The sequence below is a fragment of the Nerophis ophidion genome, linkage group LG27, assembly GCF_033978795.1.
Source record: "Nerophis ophidion isolate RoL-2023_Sa linkage group LG27, RoL_Noph_v1.0, whole genome shotgun sequence".
Classification (NCBI taxonomy): Eukaryota; Metazoa; Chordata; class Actinopteri; order Syngnathiformes; family Syngnathidae; genus Nerophis; species Nerophis ophidion.
In genome coordinates, this window is record NC_084637.1 from 31,771,122 (window position 1) to 31,789,024 (window position 17,903).

At 42.6% G+C, this 17,903-nt stretch overlaps 1 protein-coding gene across 3 annotated transcripts in view; it reads right to left on the reverse strand.

Annotated features, from left to right (window-relative positions):
- Positions 1–4,315: 4,315 nt before the first annotated feature.
- The window catches only part of LOC133544528 (rho GTPase-activating protein 6-like), a 194,760-nt gene continuing 181,172 nt past the window's right edge, over positions 4,316–17,903 (reverse strand). For 2 of the 3 annotated variants that reach the window (XM_061889960.1, XM_061889963.1), the window contains exons 11-14: positions 17,487–17,578; positions 17,195–17,403; positions 14,012–14,095; positions 4,316–7,222 (exon numbers count right to left, since the gene is read on the reverse strand). In XM_061889960.1, coding sequence (XP_061745944.1) covers positions 6,684–7,222; positions 14,012–14,095; positions 17,195–17,403; positions 17,487–17,578 — 924 coding nt within the window. In that variant the 3' untranslated portion in view covers positions 4,316–6,683. The remainder of the gene's footprint in view (positions 7,223–14,011; positions 14,096–17,194; positions 17,404–17,486; positions 17,579–17,903) is intronic. The other variant, XM_061889961.1, reaches the window with a different exon arrangement.

Here is a 17,903-nt window from a genome sequence, read left to right on the forward strand (position 1 = left end):
GAAATGCTCAGTCATTCACAAGAAAGGATGGGGCGAGGTACACCCCTTTGTCCACAACTGCGTGAGCAAATAGTCAAACAGTTTAAGAACAACGTTTCTCAAAGTGCAATTGCAAGAAATGTGGGGATTTCAACATCTACGCTCCATAATATCACCAAAAGGTTCAGAGAATCTGGATAAATCACTCCACGTAAGCGGCATGGCCGGAAACCAACATTGAATGATCTCTCAAATGGCACTGTATCAAAAACCGACATCAGTCTCTAAAGGATATCACCACATGGGCTCAGGAACACTTCAGAAAATCATTGTCACTAAATACAGTTGGTCGCTACATCTGTAAGTGCAAGTTAAAGCTCTACTATGCAAAGCGAAAGCCATTTATCAACAACATCCAGAAACGCCCCCGGCTTCTCTGGCCCCGAGGTCATCAAAGATGGACTGATACAAAGTGGAAAAGTGTTCTGTGGTCTGACGAGTCCACATTTCAAATTGTTTTTGGAAATATTTGACATCGTGTCATCCAGACCAAAGGGGAAGCGAACCATCCAGACTGTTATCGACGCAAAGTTCAAAAGCCAGCATATGTGATGGTATGGGGGTGCATTAGTGCCCAAGGCATGGGTAACTTACACATCTGTGAAGGCACCATTAATGCTGAAAGGTACATACAGGTTTTGGAACAACATATACTACCATCTAAGCGCCGTCTTTTTCATGGACGCCCCTGCTTATTTCAGCAAGACAATGCCAAGCCACATTCAGCACGTGTTACAACAACGTGACTTCGTAAAAAAAAAGAGTGCGGGTACTTTCCTGGCCCGCCTGCAGTCCAGACCTGTCTCCCATGGAAAATGTGTGGCGCATTATGAAGCGTAAAATACGACAGCGGAGACCCCGGACTGTTGAACGACTGAAGCTCTACATAAAACAAGAATGGGAAAGAAGTCTACTTTCAAAGATTCAACAATTAGTTTCCTCAGTTCCCAAACGTTTATTGAGTGTTGTTAAAAGAAAAGGTGATGTAACACAGTGGTGAACATGCCCTTTCCCAACTACTTTGGCACGTGTTGCAGCCATGAATTTCTAAGTTAATTATTTGCAAAAAAAAAGTAAAGTTTATGAGTTTGAACATCAAATATGTTGTCTTTGTAGTGCATTCAACTGAATATGGGTTGAAAAGGATTTGCAAATCATTGTATTCTGTTTATATTTACATCTAACACAATTTCCCAACACATATGGAAACGGGGTTTGTGTAACCATCCTCGCATCACTAATTACTAATTACATGGTTACTCTGCTGATCTCTAGACAGCGCAGGCACTCAACAACGGCACATTATTTGCGGATTATATTTATTTGTTTTTTGGATAAAAAAAACTAATTTACAATGCCTCTAAGACATGATGTTGCCATCATTATTGATTAAAAGCGGTCTAGACCAATTAGGTGAAATTGCCTAATTTACCACGGGACAACCATTTTATAGGACAATTTCTTATCATTTTTGATATATTTGTAAAGTGTTACAGAGGAAAGACGCAGCATATATTTTAGCTGTGGATATAATTGCTAATTTCTTACAGAAAAACTATTAGGTGAAACACAAAGTTTGGTGGCCGCGGGATTAGGTCTCTGCTTTTTGCAGACGATGTGGTCCTGATGGCTTCATCTGGCCGGGATCTCCAACTCTCACTGGATCGGTTTGCAGCCGAGTGTGAAGCGGCCGGAATGAGAATCAGCACCTCCAAGTCCGAGTCCATGGTTCTCACCCGGAAAAGGGTCGAATGCCATCTCTGGGTTGGGGAGGAGACCCTGCCCCAAGTGGAGGAGTTCAAGTACCTAGGAGTCTTGTTCACGAGTGAGGGAAGAGTGGATGGTGAGATCGACAGGCGGATCGGTGCGGCGTCTTCAGCAATGCGGACGTTGTACCGATCCGTTGTGGTGAAGAAGGAGCTGAGCCGGAAGGCAAAGCTCTCAATTTACCAGTCGATCTACGTTCCCATCCTCATGAGCTTTGGGTCATGACCGAAAAGATAAGATCACAGGTACAAGCGGCCGAAGAAAAGGGTGGAATGCCATCTCCAGGTTGGGGAGGAGACCCTGCCCCAAGTGGAGGAGTTCAAGTACCTAGGAGTCTTGTTCACGAGTAAGGGAAGAGTGGATCTTGAGATCGACAGGCGGATCGGTGCGGCGTCTTCAGTAATGCGGACGTTGTACCGATCCGTTGTGGTGAAGAAGGAGCTGAGCCGGAAGGCAAAGCTCTCAATTTACCAGTCGATCTGCGTTCCCATCCTCACTTATGGTCATGAGCTTTGGGTCATGACCGAAAGGATAAGATCACGGGTACAAGCGGCCGAAATGAGTTTCCTCCGCCGTGTGGCGGGTCTCTCCCTTAGAGATAGGGTGAGAAGCTCTGCCATCCGGGAGGAACTCAAAGTAAAGCCGCTGCTCCTCCACATGGAGAGGAGCCAGATGAGGTGGTTCGGGCATCTGGTCAGGAATTGAATTGATTAACGTGGACCCCGACTTAAACAAGTTGAAAAACTTATTTGGGTGTTACCATTTAGTGGTCAATTGTACGGAATATGTACTGTACTGTGCAAACTACTAATAAAAGTATCAATCAACCCGAACGCCTCCCTAGGGAGGTGTTTAGGGCACGTCCAACCGGTAGGAGGCCACGGGGAAGACCCAGGACACGTTGGGAAGACTATGTCTCCCGGCTGGCTTGGGAACGCCTCGGGATGCCCCGGGAAGAGCTAGACGAAGTGGCTGGGGAGAGGGAAGTCTGGGCTTCCCTGCTTAGGCTGCTGCCCCCGCGACCCGACCTCGGATAAGCGGAAGAGTAAACCCTCTTGCAGTTATTGGGTACCACACAAGTGCCAAATGAGTACCACAGGGTTTATTCAGTTCCGTTTTGTACAGTTCGGACAGGTATACATTGGAGCACAGGCTCATGTTAACACCTCAACATTTTAAAAAAAGAGGTTTAGGAAGAAGTTGATCTAATCCCACACCTCCACATCATAACAATCACTAAAAAAGCGACATGGGCACTCAGCCCTAATTGAACCCAATCAAAAGAAGTCAAAGCGTCTGGGCTTCCCTGCTTAGGCTGCTGCCCCCGCGACCCGACCTCGGATAAGCGGAAGAAGATGGATGGATGGATGGAAACACAAAGTTTAGTAGTTATGTTTTTCAAATTAGGTTCTGCCTGCTTTTAACAAACACTTTTTAAAATGCCGGTATTGAACAATATGAACATTGTGTTTCTTTTATCAACGAGTCTATTTTCCTAACCTGCGCCAGGAGCTGAAAATGGATACTTTCTGAAATGCTATGCAAACATTCTCGGCCTAAATGTGACCCTTTCTCTCAACAAACACACCGCATGAAACCAAGGACGATCCTGAAGTTTAAAAAGCAACAACACATATTTGGCACGTCTTATAGAGCAGCGGGTGTCGTACTTACAGCCGAGTGCTTTTATATCACGATTACATTCAACACTGAGTCTTACAAAGACTAACATTTACATTAAAAGCTTGAAGGACGACAGACTTTAGGTAGATCTGAAATATTTGATCAGTTTGAAGAGCTGCACTCCTTTAGTGGTGCGTACCAAAAGTCTGCGTTTAGCAGCGACTAAAGCCAAAGACTTACTGTAGTCCCAAGTTGCCTTTTTACTAACTTGACAGGCATATTTCCTATTGTTCGCCCCGAAGGCAGAACGTGATTAGAAATGTTCTGTAAAGTTGTGGTGATTTTTGAGGTATTTTCCGGTGGGTGTTTTTCCTAAACCGACATGTGGGGCGGAAACAATATCCGAACGTAGAAAAAAGTGAGTGGTGGCTCATGGATGTTCATAGAAGGCAGCAGCTGAACATGTAAACAACAATGCCATGGCGTGAACATGCTGGTAGATCCAGATATGGACGGGAAGGAAATACGGTGGGGCCAAAAAAGTATTTAGTCAGCCGGCGATTGTGCAAGTTCTCCCACTTCAAATGATGACAGAGGTCTGTCATTTTCATCATAGGTACACTTCAACTGTGAGAGACAGAATGTGGAAAAAAAAAATCCAGGAATTTGTAAATTATGGTTTAAAATAAGTATTTGGTCAACCATTCAAAGCTATCAATGATGGAAGGAGGTTTTGGCTCAAAATCTCACGATACATGGCCCCATTCATTCTTTCCTTAACCAGAATCAATCGTCCTGTCCCCTTAGCAGAAAAACAGCCCCAAAGCATGATGTTTCCGCCCCCATGCTTCACAGTAGGTATGGTGTACTTGGGATGCAACTCAGTATTCTTCTTCCTCCAAACACGACGAGTTGTTTATACCAAAAAGTTCTATTTTGGTTTCATCCGACCACATGAAATTCTCCCAATCCTCTGCTGTATCATCCATGTATCCATTTTGGTATAAACTCAACTCGTCATGTTTACCTTTTTGTAATTGACTTCCGTAAAATGCAAGAAAATACCAACTTGTGCTTATCGGAGGACATTTGGATGTTTGCACGAGTAAACACGCTCTAGAACTGCTTGTATCTGAGATTTTAAAGGCAAGTCAATATAATAAAAACATGTTTTTTCTAATATTGGATGTCAATATCAGATTGGGACATCACTCAGCTCACCAAAAATTGGCCATACCTGACCGCAATCTATGCTACCGTAATTTTCGGACTATAAGTTGCACATAAAACCCTAATGTACATATTTATTTTGGTTGTGCTGACCGACCTCGAAGCAATTTTATTTGGAACACGGTGTAATGATAAGTGTGATCGGTAGATGGCAGTCAAACATTACAGCTACGTATGAGTAGACTGCAAGTTGACGCATGTTCATTAAACGATGCCAGCAAATACCCATCAGCAAGCAACACTAAAAACTTTGATATTTCATTGAGAATATAGAATATTTCCATTTTGGTATAAACTCAACTCGTCATGTTTACCTTTTTGTAATTGACTTCCGTAAAATGCAAGAAAATACCAACTTGTGCTTATTGGAGGACATTTGGATGTTTGCACGAGTAAACACGCTGTAGAACTGCTTGTATCGGAGATTTTAAATGCAAGTCAATATAATAAAAACATGTTTTTTGTAATATTGGATGTCAATATCAGATTGGGACATCACTCAGCTCAACAAAAATTGGCCAAACCTGACCGCAATCTATGCTACCGTAATTTTAGGACGATAAGTTGCACATAAAACCCTAATGTACATATTTATTTTGGTTGTGCTGACCGACCTCGAAGCAATTTTATTTGGAATATGGTGTAATAAGTGTGATCGGTAGATGGCAGTCAAACATTACAGCTACATATGAGTAGAATGCAAGTCAATATAGTAAAAACATGTTTTTTCTAATATTGGATGTCAATGTCAGATTGGGACATCACTCAGCGCAACAAAAATTGGCCAAACCTGACCGCAATCTATGCTACCGTAATTTTCGGACTATAAGTTGCACATAAAACCCTAATGTACATATTTATTTTGGTTGTGCTGACCGACCTCGAAGCAATTTTATTTGGAACATGGTGTAATGATAAGTGTGATCGGTAGATGGCAGTCAAACATTAGAGATACATATGAGTAGACTGCAAGTTGACGCATGTTCATTAAACGATGCCAGCAAATACCCATCAGCAAGCAACACTAAAAACTTTGATATTTCATTGAGAATATAGAATATTTCCATTTTGGTATAATCTTAACTCGTCATGTTTACCTTTTTGTAATTCCGTAGAATGCAAGAAAATACCAACTTGTGCTTATTGGAGGACATTTGGATGTTTGCACGAGTAAACACGCTGTAGAACTGCTTGTATCGGAGATTTTAAATGCAAGTCAATATAATGAAAACATGTTTTTTCTAATATTGGATGTCAATATCAGATTGGGACATCACTCGGCTCACCAAAAATTGGCCAAACCTGACCGCAATGTATGCTACCGTAATTTTCGGACTATAAGTTGCACATAAAACCCTAATGTACATATTTATTTTGGTTGTGCTGACCGACCTCGAAGCAATTTTATTTGGAACATGGTGTAATAAGTGTGATCGGTAGATGGCAGTCAAACATTAGAGATACATATGAGTAGACTGCAAGTTGACGCATGTTCATTAAACGATGCCAGCAAATACCCATCAGCAAGTAACACTAAAACTTTGATATTTCATTGAGAATATAGAATATTTCCATTTTGGTATAAACTCAACTTGTCATGTTTGGAGGAAGAAGAATACTGAGTTGCATCCCAAGAACACCATACCTACTGTGAAGCATGGGGGTGGAAACATCATGCTTTGGGGCTGTTTTTCTGCTAAGGGGACAGGACGATTGATCCGTGTTAAGGAAAGAATGAATGGGGCCATGTATCGTGAGATTTTGAGCCAAAACCTCCTTCCATCAGTGAGAGCTTTGAATGGTTGACCAAATACTTATTTTCCACCATCATTTACAAATTCCTACAATGTGAATTCCTGGATTTTTCTTTCACATTCTGAAGTGTACCTATGATGAAAATGACAGACCTCTGTCATCATTTTAAGTGGGAGAACTTGCACAATCAGTGGCTGACTAAATACTTTTTGGCCCTGCTGTATGATTGTCACGCGTGGATCGAATCTGGCAGGAAGCAGGACATGATGTCACACCAGCGTTTCGGGCAAGGTGTCCGCGTTGTCTGAAGATAGCAGCTGCCAGATTTGCCAGCGGTCCCTCTGCCAGTCCTGCCACTCGGGGCTGTGCGGCATCATCGTCCCCTCCGAGTTTTTCTGCTCCGCGCTCGGCTTTCTGTATTGCGGAGGTTGCTGCTGAGGCGCCGCCAGCTGGGGTGAACTCTGACAAGCGGCCAGTCGGTGATGAGCGTTATAAGGGGGAGGGCAACGGAGGGCCGAGCCCATCTCGTTAGCGTTCGCCCTGACTTTTGCCCCATGACCGTACTGGACCAGCTCCGTTTGGCTCACGTGCGACGTTGCCGATGCAGGGTTGGCGGCAAACTCCCGGTGCGGCCGCCTTGGGTTCACATGAGGGCTCCTGCACATGCGTGTCACCGGCGGGTGGGGCCTGCAGTCGGCAACGCAAGGCGCTGTTCTGGTGGTTTGTGCCATTGGCGGGTGTCTGCCGTCGCCGTCAAGTCCATCCTGTGAGCTGCGGGAGCTTCCTTCTGACACGTTGCCATGGGATCCTAGTGACAAAACATCTGCAATGTCAGTGAAGTCAATTAAAATATTGTCACGTAAATGTAGTTAAAAGTTAGTGTGACTTCAATATACACAGATCGAAAAGTTATTGTCAGGTTTGTATCACCTTTACAGAAATGTACAAAATAAGTCAAAGTAATGAGATTTAGGGGCTGATCCAGATTATTTCTACAATGTAATCCTACGTTTACCGTCTTTCCTTGAATTACTGACGGGTCAAACTCGCTTCGCAAAATAATTAGCCCATGCTTAGTGTTACCACCGGGTCAAACTCGTCACGTCACGAGTGACACTTCACCTGTCATCATTTTCAAAATGGAGGAGACGGATTTCAATCATTAGAAATCGCATAAAGGGAAGAAGATTAAGAGCTATTCAGTAGGATTTAAGGTCCAAGCTATTGAATATGCTAAAAAAAAAACTAGCAAGCAGGTATGTTTTATTACTATACCATAGCTGCGTGTGTCAAATATGAGTCATTAAATGACTCCCGCCTCCTGGTGGTAGAGGGCGCTAGTGATCCTTCAGCGACTACTCGGCTGCAGAAGAAGTGACAACAAGCAGCAAGAGTGAGCAGCGATCGAACCTGCAACCCTCAAGTTGCTGGCACGGCCACTCTACCAACCGAGCTAAACCGCCGAGTGACACTTCACCTGTCATTATTTTCAAAATGGAGGAGGCTGATTTCAATAATTAGAAATCGCATATAGGGAAGAAGATTAAGAGCTATTCAGTAGGATTTAAGGTCCAAGCTATTGAATATGCTAAAAAAAAACCAGTAAGCAGCTATGTTTTATTACTATACCATAGCTGCGTGTGTCAAATATGAGTTATTAAATGACTCCCGCCTCCTGGTGGTAGAGGGCGCTAGTGATCCTTCAGTGACTACTCGGCTGCAGAAGAAGTGACAATGAGTGACGTGATATGTGCTGGGAGAGACATTTTAGGATGTAACACTCCTATGCTGGCTGTGTAAACAACCGGGCTGAAAAAAAGCATGTTCCGGTCCTAAATACCCAGTGTATTATTTATACAATAACACTTCATGGTGGCAGCGGTGGGATAAAGAGATCACCCACGGAGCAGAACGGGAGGGGGAGTTGTCCGGGGATAATTCTGTCGTCGCCCGTACTTGAGGAGCCGAGCTAACTGATAGCAGCGGTCTGATAGCAGTTTTCTGAACTGGACTTTTAATCGAAGCAGGAGGTAATAAAGGAAGATCTCCATCGAGACAGAGACTTTTAAAACTGAAGAAAGATAAGGAAGACTTCTATAAAAAAGTTATCAATGCTTTTGATCAGAAGGGGCTGCACATGGACTTAATTTATAAGTAAAGGTAAGACCATAATAACTTTAATTTTTTATTTTTTATTAAATGATGGTATCTTTACATCACATTCAGACTTTTACTGCATGCCTTTGGTAAGTGCCGGAGTGAGAAGAGGTTTTAAAATAGTTAGCGCATGCTTACCTTTACCACATGCCTTTTGGTAAGCGCGGAAGTGAGAAGAGGTTTTAAATTAATTAGCGCCCAGGCGGCAATTCAAGGAAATACGGTATGTTCGGAGTTTCAACTTTGTGTGTGTGTGTGTGCTAGCCAGCCTCCACCCACAGAGACAAAGACAGTGGATGACTGAAACCAGGCTTGACTATTTCTTTCATTACACTGAAGATAGCTTATAAAGTTATGAGTAGAATTTCGTCTTCAATTCAGGAATAGTCAGAAGTGGGAAAAGTGGTTACGTTTTGGGGCTGATCTGGATAACCATCTGGATTCAGGATCTTTTTATGATTTGGGAGATAAGACCTGGCAGAGATTTGCACTCTTAAGTGTTTTTTTTTAGCTTTAAAGGCCCCTCTAACGGGAACAACTTTGGCACTTATTTCATAGTTCTTGACCTTAAAATGGATGTTTACAGGGAATATTCTCCACAAAATAGATATTTTAGACTTCTAACAAGTTTCAGTACATTTTGGAACACCCACTTTTAGTTCCAAAACATGGGCGGGCCAGCATCAGCATCACCTACAGAAGAATGGAGGCAGTTTGGTATTGTGTAGTTTGTGTTTTGGTAGCATCTTCATCTAGAATAATGTTATATCTCTGTCCAGAAAAATATCAGGAATTAGCAAAAATGTCTGTCGGATGCTTTGTTGCAGGTTGTAGCAAGACGACCTCAAGAAGTACCGTATTTTTCGGATTATAAATCACTCCGGACTATAAATCGCACCGGCCGAAAATGCATAATAAAGAAGGAATATGTCGCATTTTTGGGGGAAATTTATTTGATAAAACCCAACACCAAGAATAGACATTTGAAAGGCAATTTAAAATAAATAAAGAATAGTGAACAACAGGCTGAATAAGTGTACCTTTTGGTGGTTTTCGGTTGAGTCTTGATCATCCGGACCAATTTTTTTCTCAGCAGCAGGTGATAGCTTGCGTTTTCTTCCTGATCGTGGCAGTGACAAAACTGTGCCATGCCATATATACTTACGAACAATTGTCTGCAAAGTTGCTTTTGGGACCTTAATAACCAACTGAGAAGGTGCCTGGTATGTTAACCTAACATATTATGGTAAGAGTCATTTAAATAACTATAACATATAGAACATGCTATACCTTTACCAAACTATCTGTCACTCCTAATCCATAAATCCCATGAAATCTTCTTCCTCGATGTCGCTTCTAAACAACTCTGCCAACTCCAAAGGTATGCGGCGCTTCCTCTTGTCCTTTTCTGCATTTTGGGGGAAATTTATTTGATAAAATCCAACACCAAGAATAGACATTTGAAAGGCAATTTAAAATGAATAAAGAATAGTGAACAACAGGCTGAATAAGTGTACTTTTTGGTGGTTTTCGGTTGAGTCTTGATCATCCGGACCAATTTTTTTCTCAGCGGCAGGTTATAGCTTGCGTTTTCTTCCTGATCGTGGCAGTGACAAAACTGTGCCATGCCATATATACTTACGAACAATTGTCTGCAAAGTTGCTTTTGGGACCTTAATAACCAACTGAGAAGGTGCCTGGTATGTTAACCTAACATATTATGGTAAGAGTCATTTAAATAACTATAACATATAGAACATGCTATACCTTTACCAAACTATCTGTCACTCCTAATCCATAAATCCCATGAAATCTTCTTCCTCGATGTCACTTCTAAACAACTCTGCCAACTTCAAAGGTATGCGGCGCTTCCTCTTGTCCTTTTCTGCATTTTTGGGGGAAATTTATTTGATAAAATCCAACAGCAAGAATAGACATTTGAAAGGCAATTTAAAATAAATAAAGAATAGTGAACAACAGGCTGAATAAGTGTACTTTTTGGTGGTTTTCGGTTGAGTCTTGATCATCCGGACCAATTTTTTTCTCAGCGGCAGGTGATAGCTTGCGTTTTCTTCCTGATCGTGGCAGTGACAAAACTGTGCCATGCCATATATACTTACGAACAATTGTCTGAAAAGTTGCTTTTGGGACCTTAATAACCAACTGAGAAGGTGCCTGGTATGTTAACCTAACATATTATGGTAAGAGTCATTCATATAACTATAACATATAGAACATGCTATACCTTTACCAAACTATCTCTCACTCCTAATCCATAAATCCCATGAAATCTTCGTCCTCGATGTCACTTCTAAACAACTCTGCCAACTTCAAAGGTATGCGGCGCTTCCTCTTGTCCTTTTCTGCATTTTTGGGGGAAATTTATTTGATAAAATCCAACAGCAAGAATAGACATTTGAAAGGCAATTTAAAATGAATAAAGAATAGTGAACAACAGGCTGAATAAGTGTACTTTTTGGTGGTTTTCGGTTGAGTCTTGATCATCCGGACCAATTTTTTTCTCAGCAGCAGGTGATAGCTTGCGTTTTCTTCCTGATTGTGGCAGTGACAAAACTGTGCCATGTAAGTTGCTTTTGGGACCTTAATAACCAACTGAGAAGGTGCCTGGTATGTTAACCTAACATATTATGGTAAGAGTCATTTAAATAACTATAACATATAGAACATGCTATACCTTTACCAAACTATCTCTCACTCCTAATCCATAAATCCCATGAAATCTTCCTCAATGTCGCTCTTGTCGTTTTCTGCTGCATATTTCACTACGTCCAGCTTGTAATCTGCAGTACATGATTTCCTTTTCGGTGCCATTTTTGTTCAGCCCTTCTCAGTTTTTATAAGTTACCGCCTATGATGAAATGATCAATTTTAATAGCTACGGCAGTAGCATATAGCAGTTAGCATCCAATGACCCACAATGCACTTCTGCCATGACCCTCCCCTGCCGAATTCTTATTGGTTGACGTGTGTGTGACGATTGCAGACATTTTCTTCGTCTCATCCGCGAATTAAATAAAAAATATTATTTAATATTTTACGGTAATTTCACACATAAGTCGCTCCGGAGTATTAGTCGCACCCCCCGGCCAAACTATGAAAAATACTGCGATTTATAATCCGAAAAATACGGTAGTCAGCCTGAATACATTTCCAAATGATGACAATATGAAGAAAGTATGGACCTCCTCAGTCAAGTTGACATGTGCAAAAGGTTTATGCAAGTAGTTTGGAGGGTATTTTTTTTTTTGCCAGAAGACTCAAGCTTACTGCAATCCTAAAAAATCAGGAGCAACATTGAGGGGAGAGAGACTGAGTCAAAACTTGTAGAAAGACACAGAAAGCAGGGCAGAACCGGTGCTCAAAAACAAGTAAAAAAAAAGGAAGTAAGCAGCTGGTATTCTATTTGTGTCCTCTTCAACTGATGTTTTGCTCAAAAATACTTGAGGAAGTGCTGAAAGAGCACGAGGAAACAGGCTGTGGTGTTTATGGAAACAAAGTCTGGAAATAGCAAATACTTCACATTTATTGCTTGCTCTTAATATTAACTATATCAGTTTTGATGTAATCATGGGCTGAGATGACAAAAACATGCAATTAAGTGATCCAAATAATATTTTATATGCCTTTTATCTACACTGTCCATGCAGGGAAATAAGCTCCAGTTCTGTAGATCAGTGGTCCCCAACCTTTTTGTATCCGCGGACCGGTCAACGCCTAATAATTTTTTCCCGCGGCCCGGGTGGGATGGAATTCTTTTTTTTTTCTTCTTCTTTATCATGAAAAAGGGACGTTTTTGTCATGAAAAAGGGAAGTTTATGTGGTTAGTGCACTAATTGTAAGTGTATATTGTGTTTGTTATGTTGATTTAATAAAAATGAATAAAAAACACATTTCCAGTGAGGGTTGGACTCCGCCAAGGGTGCCCTTTGTCACCCATTCTGTTCATAACTTTTATGGACATAATTTCTAGGCGCAGTCAAGGCGTTGAGGGGTTCCGGTTTGGTGACCGCAGGATTAGGTCTCTGCTTTTTGCAGATGATGTGGTCCTGATGGCTTCATCTGACCGGGATCTTCAGCTCTCGCTGGATCGGTTCGCAGCCGAATGTGAAGCGACCGGAATGAGAATCAGCACCTCCAAGTCCGAGTCCATGGTTCTCGCCCGGAAAAGGGTGGAATGCCATCTCCGGGTTGGGGAGGAGACCCTGCCCCAAGTGGAGGTGTTCAAGTACCTAGGAGTCTTGTTCACGAGTGAGGGACGAGTGGATGGTGAGATCGACACGCGGATCGGTGCGGCGTCTTCAGTAATGCGGACGTTGTACCGATCCGTTGTGGTGAAGAAGGAGCTGAGCCGGAAGGCAAAGCTCTCAATTTACCGGTCGATCTACGTTCCCATCCTCACCTATGGTCATGAGCTTTGGGTCATGACCGAAAGGATAAGATCACGGGTACAAGCGGCCCAAATGAGTTTCCTCCGCCGTGTGGCGGGTCTCTCCCTTAGAGATAGGGTGAGAAGCTCTGCCATCCGGGAGGAACTCAAAGTAAAGCCGCTGCTCCTTCACATGGAGAGGAGCCAGATGAGGTGGTTCGGGCATCTGGTCAGGATGCCACCTGAACGCCTCCCTAGGGAGGTGTTTAGGGCACGTCCAACCGGTAGGAGGCCACGGGGGAAGACCCAGGACACGTTGGGAAGACTGTCTCCCGGCTGGCCTGGGAACGCCTCGGGATCCCCCGGGAGGAGCTAGACGAAGTGGCTGGGGAGAGGGAAGTTTGGGTTTCCCTGCTTTGGCTGTTGCCCCCGCGACCCGATTTCGGATAAGCGGACGATGATGGATGGATGGAATAAAAAATTATTCTGCGGCCTGGTACCAATCGAGCCACGGCCCGGTGGTTGGGGACCACTGCTGTAGATGATGTCACACCTAGACGGGGAGACATAGCGAGTCTGGCTTTGGAAAGGGGACGTTCCAAATAAAGTTAGTTATCTAACGAGTACTCAAAAACTAATTGATATTATGGGAAATGACTGCCAGGTTCATTTTCAGGAGCATATAAATAAAGAGAATGCGTTCGGTCAATTTCGGTCATCTGGACACAACGGGTCCTTCAAACTGTTTCTAGCTTCACAGAAAACAAATGTTTTTTTAACAAGTCTGGTCTGGCTTGTCTCTTTTGCATGATGTAACAGTTTCTGCCTTTCATTTCAATTAGCCCTTTTTTTTTGTCCCCCAGAGGGGAAATGTTCTTTTCCTTCTGCTCCTTCTTTACCCATCAATGATGGGTAAACACGTTGCAAACACGTTGCTTCGTCTGTTTGGGTTTGTTTGTCTATGTGGGTGTGTGTCTGCAACGATCGTTTCCCACTCACACAGCATGTACAAGCACCATGGTTTTGAGGCCATTTTTGTTTAAACCTGCCCACCTGTGTTTGTTTGGTCTTGGAGTGTTGGTTTCAGAGTCGTGTGCCATGTTCCCCAAATGTTAGCATGCTCCTCCGATATACTGTCTAAAGGAAGCAAAGAAGAGACAAGGTCCAATGATGGACATGGCTACCCCAGCATTGAAAGCAAGTTATACTTTGGTGCAGGCTTGTTACGATACCAGAATTGCAGTAGTCGATACTGACACCTGTTCATTTTCAACGGGTTTTGACACTTATTTGATACCACGATTAAAAAAAACTGAACCCTAGTACTTTTAAATGCTCTACTTTATTTAAAACTAGGGATGCACCGATTAATCGGTAACCGAATATATTCGGCCGAATATGGCAAAAAAAGCCACTTCGGCCTTCGGTGGATTGAGTTAAAAACAAGGCCGAATAGTGGCGTGACGCAATTTTTTGACGCAGTGACGTTGGGATATGTTGTGTACCTGTATAAGTGTATGAGGTTACAAGCACACACTTATTGAGATTTAGTGGGGCCTCTGTTTACATTATTAGCCTGTTGTGTAGGCTACCTGTATAAGTGTATGAGGTTACAAGCACACACTTAATTGAGATTTACTGGAGCCTTCTGTTTACATTATTAGCATATCTACTGTGGCTAAGCAGACTTTTGCTAAAAGGACAATAATTCATTTGTTGTGGGTTTATCCACTTTAATGCACTTTATTTTTTGGGGGGAATGCATGTTTTGTTTGAAGGCCTAATATAAATGAAAAACTTTGTGCTTTTTTTGAAAAGCAAAGGCTACTGGAATATTAAAAAAAATGTCAATATTCAATAAAAAAATACTTTATTTGAAAAACATGTCGAAATATTTATTCTAGGTTATTTATGCAATATAAAAAAAATTGTGAAAAACTGCATTCATTATTCGGTATTCGGCCAAGCGTTTAAATTTTATTGGGCTTCGGCTTCGGCCACAAATTTTCATTTCGGTGCATCCCTATTTAAAACTGTTTCAAAGTGTCCAGTACCGTTTATTTCGGAGTATAAGTCGCGCCGGAGTATAAGTCGCACCTGCCGAAAATGCATAATAAAGAAAAAAAAAAACATATGTAAGTTGCACTGGAGTATAAGTCGCATTTTTGGGGAAATGTATTTGATAAAACCCAACACAAGGAATAGACATTTGAAAGGCAATTTAAAATAAAAAAAGAATAGTGTACGTTATATGGGGCATTAATAACCAACTGAGAAGGTGCCTGCTATGTTAACCTAACATATTCTGGTAAGAGTTATTCAAATAACTATAACACATCAATCAATCAATGATTAATTATATAGCCCTAAATCACTAGTGTCTCAAAGGGCTGCACAAACCACAACACAAACCACTACGACATCCTCGGTAGGCCCACATAAGGGCAAGGAAAACTCACACCCAGTGGGACGTCGGTGACAATGATGACTATGAGAACACCTTGGACCGCATATGTGGGCACACACCCCCCCTCTCTGGTTTACCCAGGGGTGCCCATTACGTCGATCGCGAGCTACCAGTCGACCGCGGGGGGTGTGTCAGTCCGATTTCGAGCCAGGCTTTTAAAAAAAATAGACCTAAAAATTAGTGATCTTCACCAAGACGTCACTTAAATGACATTCACTGGTACCGGAGGGTCTTGTGAGATGACGCTGGCTGCTGCAAGATCATTATTATGAAAATATGACCGAGAGGAAGGCGGGAAACACTTTTTATTTCAACAGACTCTCGCGCGTACCTTCCGTCAAAACTCTAAAGGCCGACTGCACATTTCCTATCTTCACAATAAAAGCCCTGCTTCATGCTGCCTGCGCTAACTAATACAGAGTCTCGGAAAACTGGCGTGCACAAGCGATCCCTCAGAAAGCTGGCGTGCACATCACTTGTGCACGCCAGCTTTCCGAGACTCTTATTTTGTTAGCGCAGGCAGCATGAAGCAGGGCTTTTATTGTGAAGATAGGAAATGTGCAGTCGGCCTTTCGAGTTTTGACGGGAGGTACGGCGCGAGAGTCTGTTGAAATAAAAAGTGTTTCTCGCCTTCCTCTCGGTCATATTTTCATAATAATGAACCGGCAGCAGCCAGCGTCATCTCACAAGACCCTCGGGTGCCGTGAATGTCAATCAAGCAAGCTACGGAATTTGCCGCCAATGTTTTTCTTGTAAAGTGTATGGAAGCTGGATGAATTAGATGCCAAAAACCAACCACTTTCATGTGGTATTGTACAGAAAGGACAACTTTTTTCTCCTCCATTTGAAAATGTGGGCGTTATCATCATTACTGTCTGATTCCAATCAATGCAAGTCATCAGAATCAGGTAATACACCAACTTATATTCTTGTCTTCGTGAAAGAAAGTCATCTATATGTGTTACACATGCTTGTATTATCATTAAACACATTTAACTTGTTTACAAAAATGTCTCTTTCATAAATAAATAAATATAAATGATATATATAAATGAGGTAGATCCCCTCGAGTTGGTCAGTTGAAAAGTAGCTCGCCTGCAGAAAAAGTGTGGGCACCCCTGGTTTACACTATATTCTCCATGGAACATTTACATTTTAGTGTTGTTTACTGGCGTCATCTTGCAGTCTACACATGTCTCTAATGAGTGACGGCCATCTGCTGGTCACACTTATCAGTGAAGTGGGGTGAATTATATTTACATAGCGCTTTTTCTCTAGTGACTCAAAGCGCTTTACATAGTGAAACCCAATATCTAAGTTACATTCAAACCAGTGTGGGTGGCACTGGGAGCACGTGGGTCAAGTGTCTTGCCCAAGGACACAACGGCAGTGACTAGGATGACGGAAGCGGGAATCGAACCTGCAACCCTCAAGTTGCTACCAACCGAGCTAAACCTCCCCAATCAGTACACCATGGACCAAACAAAACAGCTTCAAGGTCGGTAAGCACAGCCAGTATTATTCCGTACATTACGCGCATCGGGTTATAAGCCAAACTGTCGATTTTTGAGAAAATCAAAGGATTTAAAGTGTGCCTTATAGTCCGAAAAATACGGTAAAAATATTTTTCTAAAGACGCTGAGGATTGATGCGGCTCGACGGGGAAAAAGTGTTGTATATTCTCGGTACTTGTTATCGATATACTTTTCGCATGTTTGTAAGTATCAATACTTTTGACCACCCTACTTTGGTGTCACTTTTCCGCTCACCTGGTGCCGCCCAGCTGTCGCCTCCAGACTCCCTACCCCAACCCGTCAGGGCGCCTCCCGGCTTTCCTGCCTCCCCTCTTCGTTCGCTCAGGATGGGGGAGTTGTTGTCATAGGGGGACACCTCCCCGCTAGACACTTTGTTGGAATCGCTGGAGGAGTGCTGCTCGCTCAGAGTGAAGGGATCCTCGGACTGGTGTAGATCAGGACTCCTGCAAGGGAAACCAAAACTTGGTTAAGAAAGAGAGCTTCAAACGGGAGGATTAAAGAATCTTGCGTTCTGTCTATAACTCACTGGGATGCTTTTCGCCTCAGGAGGTAGTCCACCACGTCGGGATCCGTCTCCAGGAGACTCATCAACACCTCATTTTGCAAGTCAGCCGGAACCTAAACAAAAAGGAATGTGGATTAATTAATTGAATAAAGCGACTCACCCTGCTCAAGGGGCCAATTAAGGCAGGTCAATATTGGTCTTCATTTCCTGCTTTGTTGCCAGATCTGTAATAAATTCAGACTTACAGATGTCATCTCCCATTTTTTCAAATAAACAATAAACCCTAACTTTTTTACCAAGACACGAAGAAGTCTGGTGTGATTAATTGGCTTACTGTAGGAATGTAAGCCTGAGGGGAGTGGCAGTGGCAGATTACAAAACATTAGTTTAAAGTTTTGGACCTAAAATGACCCGAGCTGCCTGTCTGCACCGTTGGAG